This window comes from Chaetodon trifascialis, chromosome 1, assembly GCF_039877785.1.
Source record: "Chaetodon trifascialis isolate fChaTrf1 chromosome 1, fChaTrf1.hap1, whole genome shotgun sequence".
NCBI classification, from domain to species: domain Eukaryota; kingdom Metazoa; phylum Chordata; class Actinopteri; order Chaetodontiformes; family Chaetodontidae; genus Chaetodon; species Chaetodon trifascialis.
Genome location: NC_092056.1, coordinates 8,476,178 through 8,498,003, shown reverse-complemented (window position 1 = coordinate 8,498,003; position 21,826 = coordinate 8,476,178). Strand labels below are relative to the sequence as shown.

At 41.8% G+C, this 21,826-nt stretch overlaps 2 protein-coding genes across 3 annotated transcripts in view; one reads left to right on the top strand and one right to left on the bottom strand.

Annotated features, from left to right (window-relative positions):
- Window positions 1-1,257: 1,257 nt before the first annotated feature.
- On the bottom strand, window positions 1,258-3,538 carry LOC139329123 (RNA guanine-N7 methyltransferase activating subunit-like). Of its 2 annotated transcripts, XM_070959276.1 has the most exons (3): window positions 3,441-3,538; window positions 3,025-3,195; window positions 1,258-2,155 (listed from the first exon to the last, which is right to left on the bottom strand). In XM_070959276.1, the coding sequence occupies exons 2-3, from the start codon at window positions 3,192-3,194 to the stop codon at window positions 1,861-1,863; spliced, it is 465 nt and encodes a 154-aa protein (XP_070815377.1). In that variant the 5' UTR covers window position 3,195; window positions 3,441-3,538; the 3' UTR covers window positions 1,258-1,860. The 2 variants fall into 2 exon arrangements, with proteins under 2 accessions (XP_070815377.1, XP_070815385.1); XM_070959284.1 differs by lacking the exon at window positions 3,441-3,538 and having other exon boundaries at window positions 3,025-3,316.
- A 436-nt stretch (window positions 3,539-3,974) lies between these two features.
- homer2 (homer scaffold protein 2) overlaps window positions 3,975-21,826 on the top strand; it is a 31,044-nt gene continuing 13,192 nt past the window's right edge. The window contains exons 1-2 of the mRNA XM_070959266.1: window positions 3,975-4,456; window positions 15,722-15,878. Of these exons, the coding sequence (XP_070815367.1) occupies window positions 4,452-4,456; window positions 15,722-15,878 (162 nt within the window). The 5' untranslated portion in view covers window positions 3,975-4,451. The remainder of the gene's footprint in view (window positions 4,457-15,721; window positions 15,879-21,826) is intronic.

The window sequence follows — 21,826 nt, the reverse complement described above, 5'->3', positions numbered from 1 at the left end:
CAGGGCCATAAATAGACAGCACAGAATGGCATTCAGGCACTGACTAAACAATGCAGAACATTTCTGCTTGTGTTGTGGATCAGCGGAGTGGGCCAGTGTGTCCAAAGTCACCATTTGTTATTACTTAATTAGAGATCTGCTGTCAATGGACTGAGATACACAAGTACTGACATCTTTGGGCAATGAGCTACATGTGCCATAGCCAATGATGCATGTAGCAATAATGTATTAATGATGCACATAAATATTTCAGCTGCTTTTCACATTGTGAACTATTGGTCTTAGGCTTCTGCTGAGCCGCTGACTATGAGTGCTGACATAAAAGGCTGAAACAGTCATGAAATGTGGCTTCAGCAAATTCTTGAATTCGGAGCACATAGTGAGAGAGAACACAACTTCATCTTCTAAGAAAGAATTTGTTGATTGCAAATTTTAATATATTTAAATGAGTGTTAAAAAATGAGAGAGGGTGCATCACAATGTTCATCAGAGCAGATTATTTGACGCAGCTAGAAATGGTCTAAATGTGCTTTATGAAGTGACTTGATTTAAACACGGGTCAGATATACACCATCTGAATGATCCCAGTGGTCCCAAACACTAATTACTTGGATAACAGGATGCAGGTTACTCTTTGATAGAGGCCACCTGGCCCTCGTCACTTCAAAACCATCATTTTTAAAACAAACATTTATGAACACATTTAATTAAAGTATGATTTGTGGAGTGAAAGTTGCACCAGAAACACCTTTAAGCCAAAATATACGTGTTGATGAGTTGCACAGTTCAGTGCAGCTCACTAAATATTAAATATGGAGTAGAGAAACAATTTTTTGGCAGCTTTGCCACAAAATAAAATGATTACTCCAAAATTAAAGACTGGTGAAAATTTAAAAATGAAGTTTAAGGCTAAGCACAACAACAAACGTAATGAAACAGATCTGGCCCCTCCAGTAGTTAAGAGTAGACCCCTACTCTTAAGGTATGTCCACCACTGTATCAGTGATTCCTAACCTTTTCGTCCTATAACCCATTAAAACAACTCAATGCCTGCTTGCAAATCCTTGTCACGAGTTAGATCTTACTGTGAACATTAGCTATGAGAAAATCAAAGATTCATTTTTCCTTCTGTTTCAACTTATGGATTTTTAGTGGCCTGTCCAATCCAATACTCCACACACAGAAAAAATTATCTTTGATAATTCAGAAGAAATTAAATCATCGGCCCCGCAGTCTCACAAAACAGAAACCAAGTAATTAAGAAAATACATGTTTATTGACAACAGCTCCGTTCAAAAGCATCCATATATACTGTCGTGACACAGAAAAATAAAACTGCGTTAGAAATAGATTTTCTCTGGAAATTCTGATTCACTGTTTGCAACAACACTGTACTGGATGATTCAGAACACCCTGATATCAAAGCATGTAAAAGATGAAAACTATCTGAGCGCAAAACAACTCCTGAGTGATATTTCCCCAAAGCCATTTGGGGACTCATTGGATTTTCCAATGAGTCCCATTACAGAAAATTACAAGTATGTCCTTATCGTTCCCAAAAATGTAACGAGAAAATGTTAAATGATTACAGGGCTGAGCAATATGACGTAATATGAGAAAAAAGATACAGTATGGGAACAGTAAGTGAAGTGAGCATCGGCTTTGCATTTTTGATTCATACAATAAAATTGTTCAAGTTAAAGTTACGATGATGGACAGTAAATTATTAGTTTATCTATTGCTCAGCCCTTGCTTATGAAAAAAAAACAACAGTTGCACATTGCCACATACGGTATTGCAATGCAAGTAGTAAGACTGCAAATATAAGAATACTGACATCACCTGACAGATTAGAGCTTATTAGCGGTCATAATATGGTCTCTGATGATGGGAGTTGTATTCCTGGTTGGAGCTTGGAGGGCCTGACTGATACCTACTTCCATGCCCGGAGTGCCTGTCTCTGTCACTGTCTCTGTCTCTGTCTCTGTCTCTGTCTCTGTCTCTGTCTCGGTCTCGGTCTCGGTCTCTGTCATGCCAGTGTTGCTGCCCACGATGGTCCCCTCTCCAACCCTGGTCTCTGCCCCAACTTCGGTCGCCTCCCCAACCCCGGTTTCCACCCCAACCACGACCTCCGTATCCACGACGGTCCTGGTACCTAAAGGGAGACGGATGTAAATTAACTTCCAGCCGTCAACAACAGGTACTAATACACGCATTACATGGAACATGCAACAGGACAGCCTGAAACGAGAGAAATCGCCAATCATTTACTGCCAGAAGCTCAGTGGTAGGCAGCCTGTTGCAGCAGCTGCCTGTATGTGTACTGCTATTGCCTGTAATTCTGTGTTTTGTGTCTAATTGCATTTTTGTACAACATCTTACCCCTGTTAAGGAAGCCAGGTTTGCCCTTTACGTGATGGTTACAAATTAGATTGACAACAAATGTTTAGACTCGTCTTTCTTTAGTCTTGTTGTTAATAATTTTTTCACTTTAAAATTGTGCTGTCTTTGTCTTTTAATTGTGAAGTAGTTTATAGCGTCTGGTATAGAACGGTGCAAACTGATTAAATTTTATCAAACTTAACGGGGTGCACCATCAATTCACAAATAAAAGTCAGTTTGCTAATCATAAGGAGTACTGTGTTCAGCCTGTGAATACAGGAGCTGTATAATGGCTCCATTGGCTCTGGAGGGCTTAAAAGGTCTCTGTAGCATGTGTGTGCAGTGATTAATAAAAGTATATTTTAATCTTTTATATCTTAGTTATAATTTTGTAGCCCCAGCCATTGTGATAACATGGCACCAACCAAAGTAACAGCTGAGATATCAGACCACAGTGAAAGTGAAGCTTATAAGCAAACACCGATTTAAATCAGATTTTCTTGGAACACAATGAAGATTCATTCTTAATAGCAGCACTAAGCCTAAAAATGAATAAATGACGTTACGTAAATTACAGTTTATGAAAAGAAAGAAAAAACAAAACAAAACATAACTCTACTTTGCGAGCTAACGGTACGTTACCTGTTATCTCTGCCTCTGAAGTTTCCTCCTCCACGACTCCTCCAGTCCTCGATGATGGGTGGGGGGTCAGGTGGTCGGCTCAAATACTGCTGGTATTCATGGTCCTCCGAGGAAAATCTGTGGGCAAACAGCTCCTCGTACTTCTGCAGGTTATCCGCAGTCTCGGTCATACTGCAATGACAGATGAGAAGCTACAGAACCACTGAATACCACGACATACGAGCTAACGCGGCTATAAAACCTTATACTGTGTTAACGGACATGTCTATTTTGATGTACTTGCTATATGATGCAAACCATATTTCCTAGGCGGAACAAAAAAAATAGACCGCTCTGGATGGGATTAAGTAGCGTTAGTCAAAGATAGCGTACACGTACAACACAAAAATACCCAAAAATCATCTTTCAATACAGACCTTCAAATGCGTTGAATGTTGTTAGCTTACACTACACGCTAATGAAACGACTTATCTGAACAAATTCCTCTTTCAGTACGTCGCTCAAAAGCGTCCCCCGGAACAAATGAAGACACTTCAATGGTTCCGGGAGCGCGCGCACCTGAGAGTGATTGACGGCCATTACCTGCTCGCTAGAAACAGGCTAAATGGTCAATATCAAATGGTTTAAAGTCTGTTATTTGGTACAAACGGTCGACTTGGAAAGTTACAGAGATATAAGTTTGAGTTTAAGATGCTAATGTGTGGCGCAGCTAATCGCATAAATTCGCTATAACCGTTATTTTTGCGTAATTTCTAACAACTTCATGTCCACGTAACATGTAAGTAGAACTGAATGTAAAAAAAAACAAAAAACATCGTCGTTGTTTGTCGCCTTATAACTACATGTTTTCTTAATTAGCTAATTTTCGGGTTATTTGGAGGTTCCAGACCGCAGCTGACACCGCAGACAGCACAGGTTTGAAAAAGTGTGGGTGGCTCAAGCAGGAGTGTGAGCAGGTGGAAGCCGCTCCGTGTCGCTGCTGCTGCCCTTCAGTGAAACACAATCCCGTCGGGGAGGAAGAAACTCTGCTCGGCGAGCAAGCAGGGAAACGCAAACATTAACTTAATTCATCCGCGCCGATTGTTTGAAGACACGGAGGAAGAAGCCAGTCCGAAGTGGGATTTATTCTACTGCGTGTCCGAAGAGGAAAAACAAACAAACAAAGAGAAAAAACTTCCTGAAATGAGCGGGGTTCTGTGAGGCTCAGCTTGACAACCCGGTGAATCGAGTTTACGAAGAAGTGCTCTCGTATTTCAGTTGTCTCTCAGCAGCGAGAGGACTTGCTCGGAGCTGGCGCACGGGGAATAAACTCTTTGGACCGCTAATCATCTTTGGACTTTGACTACGCTTTAAAGCACAATTTCTCTGTCAACCCACAGCCGACAGAGCCTTCACACATAAAGGAGTTGTTCCTCAAGTCCGCGGCAATGGGGTGAGTAATCCAGAAAGCGCTGCCCTTCAGAGCGCCTCTAATGACACCTGCACCGACTCAAATGTTACGCGTGTGTGCGGTGAAAAATACGGCAAAAAATACCTTCACAACTGTCTACTTTGCCTGTCAAGCCTCTGAATAAAAGCCATGATCACAGTCGCTGCTCCCCAGCGCTTGCCTCTCTGTGTTGGGAGCTGAGGAAGACGCAAATTTACTCTTTTATAGCCACATTATTTGGCAGTGTGGGGAATTTAGGAGGTGACTTCAGCTTTCTTGTGTGGAAAATGCTTGATGCCATTTTCTCTGATTGTGGGTGGTTAATTTTTGAGCAGAATTTCAGGTGGATCCGTGTAATTCCTCTTTGAATACTTCAGCTCCTGCTCATCTGTCTGTGGGAATATGGTTTGGAGAGGGTTATGATATGGAGGTGTCAGAGTCAACGCTGCCCACTAATAGGAGAGATGGTACTTCTGGGAGTGTGTGTATTTGTGTGTGTGTATTTGTGTGTGTGTTGTCCACAGGGCTGGAGGTAGTGGTGTACTCCCACAGTTGTTTACAGGGTACAGTGCATTATTTTGCCTCCATAGTCTACTGTGTGAATGTTGACTCTGTGGCTCAATGCCACAGTTATGCAATCAGCAGCTCTCTTCACATCTACATACCTTGCTGAGTTTTCTTGCTGGACTACCTACTCCTTTGGCATTTATTTGACTTAGAAATAGCTATAATAGCACAGTGTAATTCATGTATTTCAGAATCAAACCTGCCCCCGACTGATATATGTAAACTTCATGAACGCTTCCATCTGCAATGTTTAGAGATCTTGATTTATGCAAAAACACGAGACAAGGTGTGAATAATAAGCAGCGTTAATGCTCAGTAATTAAGTAAAAATTGTCAGCTGATGCCACAGTGTGAGTTTCTCCCAGAGCAGACGTGTATTTTTTTAATGCGTAAGAAACCAGTTCAACAGTCCTGACTCCTTCTCAGGAGTTTGGATTACTCATCGAGCAGGTTTGGAACAGTTGGCAGTGTTGTGTCATGAAACTGTCCCGGTGGACCAGCAGCAACAAGGCAGGAGGTCACACCTACTGTACTGACAGAGACATGGCAGCAAGTTTCCTTTTTCCAGTGTCCTGGTTTCACTCGGTGCCAACCAGTGGTATCACAGCTGAGTACTTTTTGGAAGGCGGGAACAAACAGCTCCCAGGAAATTTCATCTGGCCAGCCAATCTTTAAACCCATTGTTCTGGGTCATAAACTGATAGGGTTTGTTTATGGTTGCTGCTTATCAAGCTTATTTTCATTATCCATTAATGTAATCGTTTTCTCAATGAATCAATTAGTTGTTTACTCTATAAAGTGTCAGATAATTGTGAAAAATGACCATCACTACCCTTCAGAGCCCATTGTCAGACATATTTCTGCTTAAGAAGTTACGAAAATGTGATTATTGTGTATGATTATTATTATTTTTTAATTGACTAATTATTTCAGCCTTTATTGAATCAACAGATTATGAATTGGTTGATCATTTAGTCTATGAAATATCAGAAAATAGCGAACAATGTTATCAGAGTCTAAGGCGCATGGGTTCAAATCACAAAAACCAGCAAGTATTCTCATGTGAGAAGCTGCCACCACTGACGTTTTTTCTTAAAATGACTCGAAGGATTAGTAAAATTGCTACCAATTAATTTTGTCAGCTGACTAACAACAAACCAATCAATTCTATTATTGATTTATCTTAATCATTTATTCTCTCTTATGTCTTTTAATTTTCAGAAAAGAAGTAAAAAAATGCTTATCCTAGTGTCCTAAAGCCCCAGGTGACATCATTAAATTGCTTGTTTTCCCAATCCTGCACTTATAGTAGTAGAAATGTTCAGTTTTTAATTGAATAAGACAAAGAAAGGAAATCCCCACAACTGAGAAGCTGAAATTAGGGAATTGTTGACATTTTAGTTTTTAAAAAGAGCTTCAGTTAATTGATTGATCTGTGATCATTTCAGGGCGAGATCAAACAGACGTGAAAATCAAGACCGAGTTCATGTGTTTGCTCAATTGTGCAATCTGTTACCTCTTTGTTCGGTAATGGTACAATGTGCACCGCCGTGATTGACCAGTCATTACAGATAAAAGTGTGTGTGTGGTGTGTGTATTTGTTTGTTTGGTGGTCGGTTTTTTTTGCAGGATTTTTTTCAGGTGTCCCTTTGTCCCTGAATCTCTCGGCTCCTAAATGGAGTTATAGATTAACTATAACTCACACACTCCCTCTCGGTATCTTGTCCCTTTCTCACCGTAGGTATTTGATCATTGATCATGTGCTCAATCAGTACCCTCTTGACCATGGCACATTTATTATTGATCACGCCATTACCACATGATTTATAAAGCACAATGCTGTGGTATTATTCCAAATTCTAACCCTGTATTTGTGCAGCATGCCCCGTAAGTCAAATATATGTGATTGAAGATTGCTGAATTTAAAGAGGGTGAGGAAATTCTGATAAGAGTGGCAAAGAAAGTGATGGTAATCGTGTTTTTAAGTACAGTTTTGCATCTTAAGCGCTGCATCTCTGGAATTATTCCAAAAGAAAGCTGAGATTGCCCGAGAGCCCCTTCTTAAGCGGTCACACAGACAGAAATGCAATCAGCATATTGCTATTTAAAATAAGCCACCCTTGGAGCAGCCCTAACACAGGGATAGATGATAATCTCCTGGCTGGCCAGAGAGTGACAGCTAAGGGCTTAACACTCATTGATTAGGCTCTGTGACATGTGACATGGCAGTGGGTCTCTTGGCTGCCCGGCAGGAGAGGGGACTCTTAGCCTAATCGGAGTGTGTGTGTTCCCAGTCTGTGGCTGGACACGAAGGTTGTAGAGGAAGTGGGGGCAGAAGCAGGTCTTAACTGTTTAAGAATCATGGGTAAATGAAAGGGGACAGACTGACGGCGGATTGGACGTCTCCTCACCAGATGGTTGAGGCCTAGGAGGCCATCTGCTGCCATGCTGCGCTTCTGTGGCGACATCCTCACTTCCTTTTTCTCCGAGCTCTCAGATTAAGTTGGGCTCTGCATCCTTTTTCCTCAGTGCGATGGAGGAGGACCTGCTGCAGTTGCTGGTTTGAATCTGGCAGACTGCCTTCGTTGCATGGGACTGTCTCTCTCTCTCTCTCTCTCTCTCTCTCTCTCTCTCTCTCTCTCTCTCTCTCTCTCTCTCTCTCTCTCTCTCTCTCTCTCTCTCCAGTTTAATGAGCTGTACTGGCATGAGGTACTGGCAGTTCAGTATACTGTATGCTGCCAAAACATTGGAAATAATAATGAAGGTCACCTTTATTAATGGCAGTAAAAATGTGAAACAGACAATGGTAAGGTTAAAATATACAAATGTTAAGAGTACATTAGCCATATAGTAAAAATGCAGAGTAACAATGAATTTAAGCTGCAGCTAATAATTAAATTGATTAATCTAACAACAATGTTTTTGACTCATCGTTTAGTCCAGTTGTGCTCCTCCAACCCCCTAAAAAAGTCTGACAAAAGTTTGCTAAATATGTACTGTGGCACAATATTTTTAATATAATATATTTTTTGCTTTTTCTTGTGAAATCCTGCTTACTTCACTTCCTCGGGGCTCTGAAAATCCTTCAAATACAACAGTCTGAGAGGAAAAAAACTTGTCTGCTGAACCGCTCTCAACTTGTCAAAGTCATCATAATAATTTGAGGGTCCATAAGATAAAAGCAGAAGTCATTCACCAGTTATTAAAATTGCTGTTAAGTTTTTTTTTTGCCAGTCAGCTAATTGATTCATTAACTAATCGTTTAAGCACTAAATGAAATACAGTACAACACAGCAAATGGAGTGATGTATTCTACTAGCGAATGAAGCTGAGCAAAGCAAAATCCCATCCGCTGTCCATCACTTGCACTCACTTTATTAAAGTTTCAGTCCTCAGACCTTCATGATTTTTACCTGTTAAGCATTTGTGTCAGTCTGCAGGGATGTTGGAGTCCAGGTTATTGCCCGCTACGGTATCTGTGGGCAAACCCGCCCTTCTTTGACCTCCTGACATCATTAGTAGAGCAGCGTGTTTATTGCGATAAAAGCCCAGGTGGTGTTGTAGTGATGATCCCACAGAGCTTTCCTCTCCTGCCTACTTTGCTCATTCGCTCAGACAGAACGCCGCTCTCGCTAATAAGGCAGCTCTGCTCTCCAGCAGGCCTCACAGGTAAAAATGACGGAGAGCCTCAACTCTGTTCTTCTGACATACGAACAGGATTACACCGGCTAATGAGGATTCAAGTTATTAAATCCATTTTATTTTTTTTATGTTCGCAAATGAATGCAGCTTTGGTCGTCGTAACACATTTGTTTCTAATTTGCTATATTCATATTGCCATAGTCACCAGATCTGTGCACCCTGTGACCTAGATATGAGTTTCTCATTTTCCCTCGCTGACAGATTTGGGAGAAGATGTTCTTTTGTTACTCAGTGCCACAGAAAAGTCAATTGTAACTTGCAGAGAAAGTGAGGAATGAAACGTGTTAGTGTTCCTCCCCCTAATGCACTGTAGGTATTTGACAAGTGACTAATGCAGCTTTTGTCATGAAGTTCTTTGAACAGACAGAAATACAAATTCCCTCTATTTGTCAGACTACTTGGGATCATAGACAGCATTTTCTACATATTGTGCTGGAAATATAATTATCTTAAGTAACTGATGTAGTCAGGTGATTGTCCTTCTTTGCTGCCTGTCTCATGGAGACAAATTGACAATCGAGAATTTGACACAACAGCACTTAGTGGTAGAGTGATATGTGCTGCATGCCAAAAAGACTTTGAATGCTCCCAAAGTTTTGTGTTTTGTTAATGAGACTGTGTGCTGCGTGTGTTTTCATCAGGTCGCAGACATTAATGTGCTGCATTTCACTGAAAGCGTCTATTCAGCTTTGTGTTTTGCTTTCAAAGGGGGACAAAATATTTCTAAACAGGCCAATGAGCTCATGAAGGCCCACTGGCAAAGAGATGTTGTCTCGCTAGTGAAGAGATCATATTATAACATCACTCACTGTGCCTGTGGGTCTTCAGCCAATAGTACCTGGATAAGTTGGCTAGTTCATTTGTCCTCTGCTCATTTCACACTCCAAACATGGTGTAAAACCCAGACATTGTGTGTTGATGCTATCTCTCCGCTGACCCATTTAGAGTTAGACTTGACACCTCGGTATTAATACCGCCAGTTAAGAAAAAGCCTCCGCTCATTTTATTAAAGTGTATCATGTGAAAGGACCAAGAGTAATCAAGTTATACAGCTTGCATAAGTGCATGTTTACCTCTTCATTTGCTCATTTCTGAGCACTACAGCACTGTCATTCATCCAACCCTTCCATTAATTTATCTCATTTTGTGTAATTATACATGCTGCCTCACATCTGTGTTGATTTCTGGAGACGGTAAAGTAACATTACGTTCAGCCTCTGCAGGAATGTGACGAATGTCCCTGCGCACATATCCGAAACCACTGCTTACCTGCTACACACGCTCTAAAGCCTGTTGGAGGTTTGACGTTTCATAGTTTGACCTCCCCAAACACAGATCAATATCTTAAGGGCTGACTGTGACTGATGAGGAAATTTTGTTTGGGGAGTGAGCCTGGAGTGGATTCTTAAACTCAGGAATCTGGACGAGGCTGTTTTCTCACTCGGTGTGGAAGCTGCTACGTACCTGAATCCCACAGGTGTAGCAGAACACAAATGCAACGTGACTGCAACCCCCTCGCATTAAAATCACCATCCTAACTCTCAGCCGAAGATACGAGCTTCCTGCTGCTATTCACACTTCTTCTCAGCACACGGTGTCATCCCGCGTCATCTTAAGATGTCGTCTTTAAGCAGCAGGATTATCCTTCTCTTTTGCAAACTTCACTTAAAACTCTGGAGAATGCTGTGTCTAGGTAAACCCCCGCTAGTGATCAAGCTAACATTTCACAGGATTTAAGAGAACAAGAAGCAGACGGGCTTAGTCGTGCATCACTGCTCACACACAACACTGAAATCACAGTTGCTGCACGTCTGAGTTTGTGTGCAATCATAACTTTTGGGATATAGATTCATAACAGATGTGTATTCCTTCACTGTATAGGTACAATCCTGTCAACAGTTCGACTCCGTCCTCAGGTGTCTGACTGTCAGCACCTTCTTTCCTTCTTAATTTAGTCTTTCGCAGGCACACAACACGACTGCTGCATCATCAGTGTGGATGGGCCTGAGGTGGGTGCGTAGGTGTACGTAGGCATAGACAGCGTGGACTCACTCAAACCCCCCCGCCCCGAAACGCACACACAGAAACACACACATACACCTGTAAATTATTTAAAGCACCAGATGGAGGCCGAGCAGAGAGAGAGAGAATTCAGCGGCCACAAAGTGCCAAATGTCGTCTTCTTTTTTTATCCGGTAAAATCAATCAACCTAATGCTTTTTATCTGAGGAAAGCAGATCACTGGATTCCACCAACAGTTGTGTGAGTGCATCCATGTGTTCAGCAGTGGCCTTTCACTTCTCTTCCCCTGCCAGTGTGAGCTGGCTCCAGACACGGCCACTGCAAAGGTCAGCCTGTGTGTGTGCGTGTGCGTGCATGTGTGTATGTAAAGTGACAACAGTGATCTGTATAATGGGTTTTGTTGTTCCCAAAACAGATGAAGACTGAGATTAGGCTTAAAGCGGACAGTGAATTTATTAGGCTTTCATTTCTGTGAGAACCATAATCCCAATGGAAGCAAAAGCTTTATTAGCTCATGAATTTTTGCTGGCTGCCTGCATGTCTGTCTGACATTATTTGCACCGGGACTTCATAGAAGGGCATTAAAGTAATACTGGACCAAATGTCCTCTTGACAACTTGCTTTGCAAGTCGTTGTCATGCTTTACAACAACAATGGCACCATCTGCACCCTGTTAATGAAACCTCTCGCCTTGCCATGCAGGAGGAGATGTGTTTATGTTTCTGTTAGCTTTAACAGCTGTTTGTTTGGAATGATTTTGGTGACTTTTTAAGAACGTGCTCTCAGATGATTTGGATTTGGGTTGTTTTTCTAAGCGCCATCTTGTGCTCTAAAAGGTGCAGTATATGTACAAAGCATATTGAGGTTGTGTCACTCTGTCCAGCTCAGAGCCCTTGTGCCCACACATTTTGTTGAAACCCTTCATGTCATGAAAGTAAATGGCAGGAAGAAGGAATACTAGAAAGTATCAGGATTTCAAAACTGATGCAGGAAGTTTGTGAGGGAAGCTCTCTCCTGGGAGCATGTTTGTAACCGAGAGGGGAGACCATGCGCGCTGGAGACGAGTGATCACAGGTATCATCAAATCTTTTCCAGTCGCCCCTGATCTGATCTCAACAGAGAACAAGCCCACCAAAATGTGACAGTCATGAATTAGAAGTGAAAAGTGATGCATCCAAACAGAACAACTAAGTGCAGGACAGCAAGCATCTCTTTGAGAGGACAAACCGGTCTAACCAAGCAAGTAGACACGGGTGTAAACAACGAAGGACTTAAAATAAATAAACAAAAAAGATGCAAATCTTTTATTAGGAAGGAAATGCACTCCTCACATTTGTTAGGCCTCGCGGCTGCACACAGTGCATTTTGGTGAGAAACTCTTGTTTGTTTACAAGAAAACCCCATGTGGCACTTCAATTTATGGTTCAGTTAGCAATCCAGTGCACAAGCAGTCAATGAAGCCTCCAGCACTACTTGCATATTGCGTGAGGACGCATGAATGAATTCCAGTGACACTTTTTGGTGTGACCGTACCCTTAGACCCATGGCGAAGAAAACATCCCAGAACATGTTTTCAAGAAAAAGAAGAGGCCGGGATCAGCTGGGCAAGCGGAAGGTGCCAGGACAAACCAAAGAAATGTTAATTACACTGATAAGAAGATAAGAAGAGGAGGAGAAACACAGAGATACAAGACAGAAGCATCAAATTCTCCACATAGGCTGTAAAGTGTTGCAACAAGCAGTGTGCACCAAGTAAACTTCGCCCTGTTCGAAAATACATTCACATTTTTATGGCCAGCGAGATAAATCCGTCCCCGTCCGTCTCCGCCATATTCTTCACCTGCATCTGTTATGGAGTTCTCGAGGCGTCCTCTAATCCCTCTCATCCAGCCACTTGACTTAATTATTCCTCACTCTTGAAACTTTATAGGAGAGCGTCACCACCTCCTGCACTCACCTTTTCAAATTAGAACTTGCAGTGGATAATTGAAACCTGCTGGGTCCAGTCCGGGTAAAGTGCTGCCATCGAAGGGAAGTGCAAATGGCTTTTCGCTTTCAGCAATGGCGTTCTGTCGGTGTCGAGTGCCCGCATAGTTTGTATGGAACTGAGAATATGAGCGTGATGCATGCAGGTGTGGTTATTTTTACCACAAGCTGCACTTGAACAGTGTCCTAGAAATATTCTTGGATGTGACAACATGGCTGGTGTTGAATCTGGTAAAGCGAGAAAAGTACAAAACGGCAACATTTTTTATTTTTTTTTGTCATTCATTTTTTTATTGGAACAATAACAAAAAGGCTAAAAGCCAATACAGCAAACTGCCATTTACATTTTAGGTTTTTGGTTTCCCAACCCCCCCAACCAGCAGGGTAGATGATCAGAGCAGTCCTTCAGACAAAAGGCCTTTCAAGTCAGATATCAGATTTGTCCACATTAAAATTGTGTTTGGTCCTGAATCATTAATCCTTGCTGATGATAGTTCCAGGTAAGAAATGTCCAAAAAACTCCAGAGCCAGTAAGCATGTAAAATATTGTGCGGAGGTTTCCAGCGCTGGACTACAATCCTTTTGGCTGCAGTTAGGCCCGCCAGCCGGATTTTGCGTGCTTTATCCATGAGGTGAAGACGAGAATTGTCATTTAGAAGATGAGAGAAGACAACAGGATCCATTGGTAATATCACCCCAATAACTCCTGTAAGGGTATTAATAACCTTGCCCCAGAAATCCAAAATCCCTGGACATTCCCAAACAACATGAATAAAGGAGCCAACAGTTCCAGGGGAGCAGAAAGAGCAATATGGGTCAGGGACCAGTTTCATTTGATGCCTAATTCTTGGTGTAAGGTATGCTCTATGACAAAATTTCAAATATAGATGGTTTGGGTTTTTGGAAGCATCAGCAGTGTTATTCCAAATTACATCGCATCCCAATTTAAAACGGCAGCGTTTTTAAACTAACTTCATATCTGGAAAAAGTGCAAGCATGTGAAGACTGGACTAAACATGTGTAGCTTCCCCGTGTGTCGCAGATGTAAATTTGTACATTATAAATATTCTTAACTGCATACTACACCAGAGCAGTTAAGTGTGTAGTATTCATAGTATTCATGCGTAGTACACTGTTTGCTTGGATGCTTTAAACAGAAAACAGAGAGGAGAAGAGGATTTTCTGAACATATTTCACAACAGCTTTCAACTGTCGACAGGTTATGGTGTATCTGTGTTTTGGGTGTGTGTGTGTGTGTGTGTGTGTGTGTGTGTGTGTGTGAGACAGAGAGTGGATAATCAGTGTCTAGAGAGAGATGAAGGTGTGTCTGTGTGTGTCATAAAGAGGAGGAGCATTTCCTCTGTGTTTTTGTCAGTCTGCAGTCATTCAAGTTTAACATCATCCCCACGTTGCTGCTCCTCTGAATCACATGGGCAGCGAGCTGCTCGTCGCTGGGAGGCCGATTACTTCACCCTCTCACAGATACATGACATGACTTTGAACTTTCCCCCATCACAGTCATTGTGGAGTTGGGTTTTAAGAGCTAATTCCATTTGGGATTTGGCTCTAAGTTGGCGAAATACGCCCACATGTGCGTATTTTTTACTTAAAATTTTCTGCAAGTTAAATGTAGATAGAGGCACAATGGACTCAGAAGGATTGGGATTCAGTAAGAATATTCAACACTGGATTTGAAAAAATGATCAGATATAGCACTATCATTAGGAAGAGCTGAAACTCAACGTGAGTCATGTGAAATAATGGCTAAAAGTGTTCACTGAGATGGCTGAAAGAGGCTCAGCAGGGTTTTCATGTACTTACTGTTCCCAAGAAGGTTGGAAGTCATGTTAACATAATGTGTCCCAATACAGCTGTAGTTTGCTCTATAAAGGTGATTCACCACTGCTTTTATTACAGGTTTAATTTCAGGGTTTTAAATCAAAACATTATTTTACCATTGATGTTAATAGCTTTAAATGCCTTTAATCCTCGTAGTACTCATATCACTCATCACTGTGTTGCTGCTGTTAGAGGACGGTCCTAACTGCTGGCTGTACTGGTGATGGTTTCATTTCCATTGAAATATGCCTCCTGTGAAGTTGACACAGTCACTCAGCCCAGAGTGGCAAACACAAAACTGTCAGTGTCAGCCAAAAAAAAAATGCAATCAGCTGAAAAAACAGATTTTTAGGAACAGATTGTACTGTTTGTATTATTATAAAAGTACAGCTGATGTCAGATTCAATGACGTGTGTTTCATTGCACCAGTACATGAAATACACTAACAAAACGATTCAGTTGAACTACAAATGTAATGAGTTCATGGACAAGTATAAAGATGTATAATCAGAATGACATGTTGGCGTTAGTGTAGGCGTGTGCAGAGATCGTTTAAGCAGCTTTTTGTGTTTGTTTTCCTCTCTGAAAAATGACAAGAGCCTAAGAGCAACGTTAAGCTTCTGGTTTTGCTGACTAAAAACTGAGCTAAAATTTTGAAGTTGGTCTTTTTTGAGAAGACAACAGGAGAGTCTTTTGTTGTTTGACTGTGTTAACACATGTAGATAATTGCCTCAGATGTACTCAGTGCACAGGGAAAATCTTCCATTAGACAATAGATGTGAGTGCATACACATTCATAGAAGCGCTCAGTCTCACACAAACACCTACTGTAGATATGTGTTACTGTCACCTTTTAGAGGGGAGGAGGTGTTGATGTGCTAATGGCTTTGGGTTGCTCTAAGGATTTAGGGTTTGTGTTACATTATCACCTGCTCATCCCTACTGAAACTCCCAGGACTGTGCATCTGTGGAGACACAGCAGAGTCCCTGCAGGCATAATGTGATGGAGAGATCTTAAGAACTCAACACACACACAGTAACTGTGTGCAAATGTTATGAAATGCACTTCACTGATCAGTGGATGTCGACTTGATCCGTGGTTACATATTACAGATCCTTCTCTCACGCTGTCCTCTGTCCTCTGCTCTCCAGGGAGCAGCCGATCTACACCACCAGGGCCCACGTCTTCCAAATCGACCCAACTACCAAGAAGAACTGGGTCCCCGCCAGCAAGCAGGCTGTCACAGTCTCCTATTTTTACGACAGCACGCGTAACAGCTACCGCATCATCAGTGTGGATGGATCCAAGGTATGTGTGTGTATGAGTGTGTGTTTGTGTGTGTAATCATATCAGAATGAGATGATGGGAAACATTTAACTGCTCTCAGGAGAGACAGTCAAGGCTGAGGAAGAAGCACTTAAAGCCACAATTGAACAAAAGGAAATATGAAGCGTGTTAATGTTACGTGTGCAGCTCCCATTGACCAGCATCAGTCTAACATTTGACCATTTGATATTTTCCTGCTTTGGATGTGAGGCAAGTCGTCTGAGGCTGCCTGGGTTCCCTTCAATGGTTTGAAATCAAGGCTGGCTTATACGATTGACATCAATATCACGATATCGATAAGGATATTTTGCATTATCAGCATATATGGATGTGGCAGATGTATGCACACGTTGTTCAAAGCTGCTGTCGCTCTTCATATGTACAAAACAACATTTAAGAAGTTTTTAATGACGAGCCCAGAATCATTCATTTGCACTAGAGAGAACATTTTATCTTGATAAATGACTAAAACGATGAAATACAGATCTAAATTATCAACATTTTTTGGTTAATTTAAGAAGATTTCAGTCCTGGTTGATTTGGCGACACCTGTGCTTACTGGTGGTCGCTGCAATTGTGCTTGAATACTGCAGGTCACAAAATTCTCGGGGCAGCAAATAAAAGCCTTGTTGTTTTTAAGAGAGAAAAGAAATTAGACAATTGTTGGTCTTTTCCATGATTTTGTGAGCAACCGTGATCTGATTTGATGCTGCACGTGGCACGAGTCTGCGGACTGTAGGCCACAGCAACAGGAGTCGTTACCTGGCTGAGAAGTTGAAGTTGGTTTGCAGCTCACTGTGGCTGCTCCTCCTTGTTCCATTTGTCTCCGCAATATTTCAAACTGATCCGCTTTCTTGTTACGTAGACGCATTTTTAATGAACGAAAGCAGCCAGTGTAAAACTCACTGACAGGCACATTGTATTTCCCATGACTACTTCACAATAAAAGTCAACTCGTGTTTCTCCATTGAAGTGTTTTTAATGCAAAGCTGCAGCAGCAGGAAATGTCAAGACCGACACTCGGTTCATAATACTTCAAAATTATATAAATATTGCAATACTTTAATCAGTGGGGCATAGGCGCCTTTGTGTGACTTCATTCAGCAATATTGACTTAACACACACTTACTTAAAGGAAAGTCCTCAAGATTATACATTAAACCAGTTGATTAATCACTAACCTTTTCAGCACTAATTTGGACAGAAATGTGTAAGACAATAATGATATAGAATAATCACCATGATACCATTTGGCTGGAGTCGCTAAATGCTAATTATTTCTCAGCCCTAATTGTAATGTTTCTAACATAAATGTTGTTCCCTTGCAGGAAAATCAGTGTCACACAGCACAACATGAAAAAGAAGAATACTGTGTACAATGTATCTGAAGCATGAGAGCTAAGAATAGATGTACACCATACAGAGTATCATATTTACATTTATCTACATTTGTTCACAACTCCACATATTCATGTATAGGCTCACAAAGCATCACTTCATATGTGATTTAGTGGGCTGTCTCGCCAAATTGGCCTCTGTTAAGATAAATGTTTATGAAAGGCTTACAAATACGTGTTAACCATTCAGCACATGTCAGAACTGTAACATGGAGATTAAAGTCAAAGTCAGAACATCAGCAAACAGCCCTTTCAGCAAATTAACAAGAGCAGCCACGAGCTGCATACCTGTCAGAGGGTCAATTAAGCTCAATTATCTGAATTTGCTGTTGTCAACAAGCAGCTGACAGTAGTCCTACTTCAAGGACGATAGAGCTTTCAAACAGCGACACCACCGGCTCAGCCTTCCTCCCTCCCAGTCAAATCCCTCTGCACTGATTTTTGAACTGATTTCATGTTTTTCTTCTGGAATCTGAGCGTGACGTGGAAATTAAATCATGCATGCAATAACAGACACCATATGCGTGTGCCTGCATCCAATACTGACACCTCCTTCTTCTCTTGCTATCTGAAAGAGTAGATTATGTGTTTCCATGGCGATCAGAGTCTTCTCTCTGTGAGGAAAGTGGAGGAGGGTTATGACAGCGGCATCCCTCTGCTGACACTGCCGGGCGATCACCTTTCGCACAATCTCAAATCGCACAGATGACCTGCAGAGCCTCTTCAGAGACTGCACGGGTTGACAGCGGTGTGGGCCTGTTTATTTCCTCATAGTTGGCCCTTTTATCATGCACCTTTCTGTTTGAGTTCAACGTTTGGATTACCAACTCAACAGCTGAAGGGTGGCTCTCGAAGGAGCTCGCCGTATATATATCTGAATGCAGAGTATTTGCATAGCAAGCATTTTCTGCTAAGGAGAAGCTCCTCTTAACAGTGACAAATAAATGCACACCGCATATTGGATTTCATATTATTCAAATCTGCCTGGTAGGTTTGACTAAGTTTTGTCCCGCCTGGCTCAAATATAAAGAGCTGCTGTCAGCATCATTAGTTCAGGAAAACATGTTCCTGTGCATCTTTGCAGGACGTTTTAAAGTAAGAAAGATCTTTAATTTAAAATGTGTTATTTCTCTATTCCTGCATGGCTTTGTTGAGTCAAGCTCTGTTAGCTTCAAAATCGCTCTATTCCCACAGCTAGAAACCAGAGAGGCAAGACTTTAATCTGTTATGCCATCAAGCAGCACTTCCAGAGCTACAACACTGACCATACTACTTGCATTTTTATCTTTCATGTCCTTCCTTTTTTTAAAGAATAATCTTTTCTTTGTAAGAAAGAGATTGGAAATCTACTTTCTTTCTGGCTAGACACATCTATTTTTTGGTATGTCCTCTCTGTCCCCAAGGCCAGGTGTTCGCTCCCCGTTGCTGTCATCCTCCATGTCCTCCTGTCTCTCCACTCTCCTGCAGCCTAGAGTAACAGAGCAGTATGTGTCATAAAATGTCTGCAGGCAGTAGCTATATGTGAGCCATGACAATTAAAATTTCTGAAATAAAATGGTATCTCAATTTGAATAGAGACGAGTCCTGCTGGTTTCCATTTTATCCCCTTTTCCAGTTAATTTAAGTGAGTCAAAGCGATGCCGGTATGAGCAAAGTAACCGTAAGCGAGGAAATGTTGAGTCGCATCAAATAAATGTTAAATATAGCTTCTAGTTTGTGCACTAGCTGCGAGGGAGACAGGTCTGTCCAGAAGAATAGTCTGTGCTGCTGTACACACTAACTCTGACAGACCGTCAGTTTATATTCGTCCATCCGTGATGACCAGGCAACTCGCTGATGATGATATGGCAAGTAGAGGAGCATATCAGCACTTTTGACTCTCGCTCATCCTGAATCTTGCTTCCCACACAGCGATGTAGTGAGCTCTCTGATTACAGGGTGAAGAGTTTTCTTGCTGTACTTTATGAATTATTAAAAGTATCTAGTGTTCTGACCTAACAGGAAAAAAACTTTCCACTCTTCTCTTGTTTTGACTATTCTGTGCTTTTTTTTTGCCTCATATTTTTCTCTTTTACATCCTACCATCTCTTGAACTCCCTCCTCTTTCTTTATTTCATAGTACGTCTCTCCCAGCCTGTGTCCAAAATTAACATTTTGGCTCATGTGCTGAGGGACTGGGCACTGAAAGACATGTTTCTGTCAAGCTTAAGAATTTAAAAAGACTCTAAGTGAGCCTGTTCAATTTGTTTCTGGCCGGTAGTTTTGCCAGATTTTTAACTAGTCTAACGTATAGGTCAATATTACAGCCCCCTGTAGCCAAGCACCCTGTATTGGCTTCTCTACTTGTATGACATTAAGTTTCCAACAGGAAAACGAGTTTGTTTCACTGGGGATGAAGGGAACATGACTGCCCCATTCATGGAAGTTGGAGTTTGGGTGAATCACTAATATCAAGCCCCTGAATACAAGCCTCCAAGCAATCATCCATGAGGATTATGATGCTCCCTCTCCAAAGCTGGTCTGAGCTCGTGTGAATCTCCAACATCAGGAAGTTCAGTACTACAAACAGCATTGCAAATCACTGACTGTTTTGTCAGGGAAAACAAACTAGGACTGCAAATACATAAAAAAACATGAATGCCATCTAAAGCGCGATATGTATTTATTAATTTCTGCACCACAGTGCACCTTTGACACGCTTGCACGGTTAAGTTGTGGCTCGTTTCGAAGGTTATGTAACTACAGTTCCTACAGCTGCGAGTCCACATACATTAGTCAACTATAGCTGTCCACACGATGAGTAGTTTCATCATATTGAGAATATTACTCTGCAGTCAGCCAAACATCCAGCTAACTCAGTTAAAATCAGGTGATACAGTCAATGAAATGAAGCCCATTCGGAGCATCCATTCTGAGGAAGAGTTGCACCGCAGCTCACCCGCTATGAAAACATAGCTCAGCGAGCTTTCTTTTCCTGCTGGCTTAGTGGATGCAGCAACAAGCTGGCTTTGTTATGTGTCTTTGCAAATGCATCACAAATATCGAAACCATCAGAAGAGCGAATAATGATTGAAAGAACATTTCAGTGCTGCCTTTTCATCTTTACCAGTTAACTATAGACTGGAGAAAAACTCATTTAATTCACTGTGCTGCTCACAGGCCACCGGCAACAAACGAGGAATGTTTTCTTGCATGTTGCTCAATGCTTGAGTTTACATCGTGACTCAATCAAACACACCTTAAATGTCAATATGACAACTTTGAGAGTAGAAAAGAACTGTTGTACAATGCCTACAGTGGCTCCATATGCATTTCTATTAGTAGAGGACGTTTCAGGCCTCCTTCAAGATCCACTGTCCTCATAAGACCCAGTCACTGGTATGTTAAATAAGCCACACCTTAGTAACACGCCTGATGGCGATTAGATAATCATGTTCTGCCATCAGGGTGAGGAACATCATCAAGAAGTGAATCAGAATGGCTATAGGTATAGTCCTTACTTCTATAGTCACAAAGCTAAATTAGATTGAACGGTGAATGGACTGCACAATAAAGTGCTTTATAATTGGCCTCTCATTCGCCCACTCACTCACTCACTCACTCACTCACTCACTCACTCACTCACTCACTCACTCACTCACTCACTCACTCACTCACTCACACATTGTTGCCGACAGAGCTGCCATGCAATGTGCTGACCTGTTCATCGGGTTCAGCTTCTTGCCCAGGGACACTTCAACATGCAAAGAGGAGGAGCCGGGGATCGAACCCCCAACCCCATCTGCTCCACCTCACCTAATGTTATCTACCGCCCCCCCAACACCCCTCCAAACCTGCGTCATTGCCACCAGGGAACACTGTGTTTTTGCAGCCCTTGATATATGGTGTGCTAATATGCATCAGGTCATTAAAGCAGTTGGCAGACATACAAGAAACATTGAACATTTCTTCATCCTCGTCACACCTCTTCTCGATGAGCAATCCCAATTTTCCATTTCGCTGTCCGCCTTGATAGAGGACACCGCGACCATCATCTCGTCTTTCTTTGGCCTTATTTCAGTCATAACATGGCTGCCAGTTCCTCCTGTTCATCATCATGACTATCCTCATTGCCCATTTGTCACCATTATTTTGAGATATAGCCTTCAGAAACTAGGCTTTGTGCTGCATATTCAGCTAGAACTCACTAAAGTCTGCAGTTATTGACCACGGTAAAATGGTGTGGTACTCGTTATAAGTATTGTAATACTGACTTTATTGATAGTTTTAAAACAAACTAAATATTCAGTGTTTTCTGAGTGGGAGTGGGTCACAAGATAGATCGATATCCAAGACATTTCAATTTTACTCGTCCTAAAAAAAGCTTGATAAAGTCGTCTGGCATGTGGCGCTTGACGAGTGATCGCAGCTCTTTCCCTCCCTTATACACTCCTCTCCCATGTTCCTCGTCTCCTGCCTTACTTACTGACTCTGCAGATTCTGTGCGCTCTGCAGACACATAATCAGCCGAGGAAGATTTTTCCAGTAACCTCC

Excerpts from the sequence above, each read along its gene's own strand:
- LOC139329123 (XM_070959276.1), bottom strand. The coding sequence starts at position 3,194 with ATGACCGAGACTGCGGATAACCTGCAGAAGTACGAGGAGCTGTTTGCC. Across the intron at positions 2,156-3,024 it reads TTCAGAGGCAGAGATAACAG|GTACCAGGACCGTCGTGGAT; the intron begins GTAACGTACCGT and ends GTCTCCCTTTAG.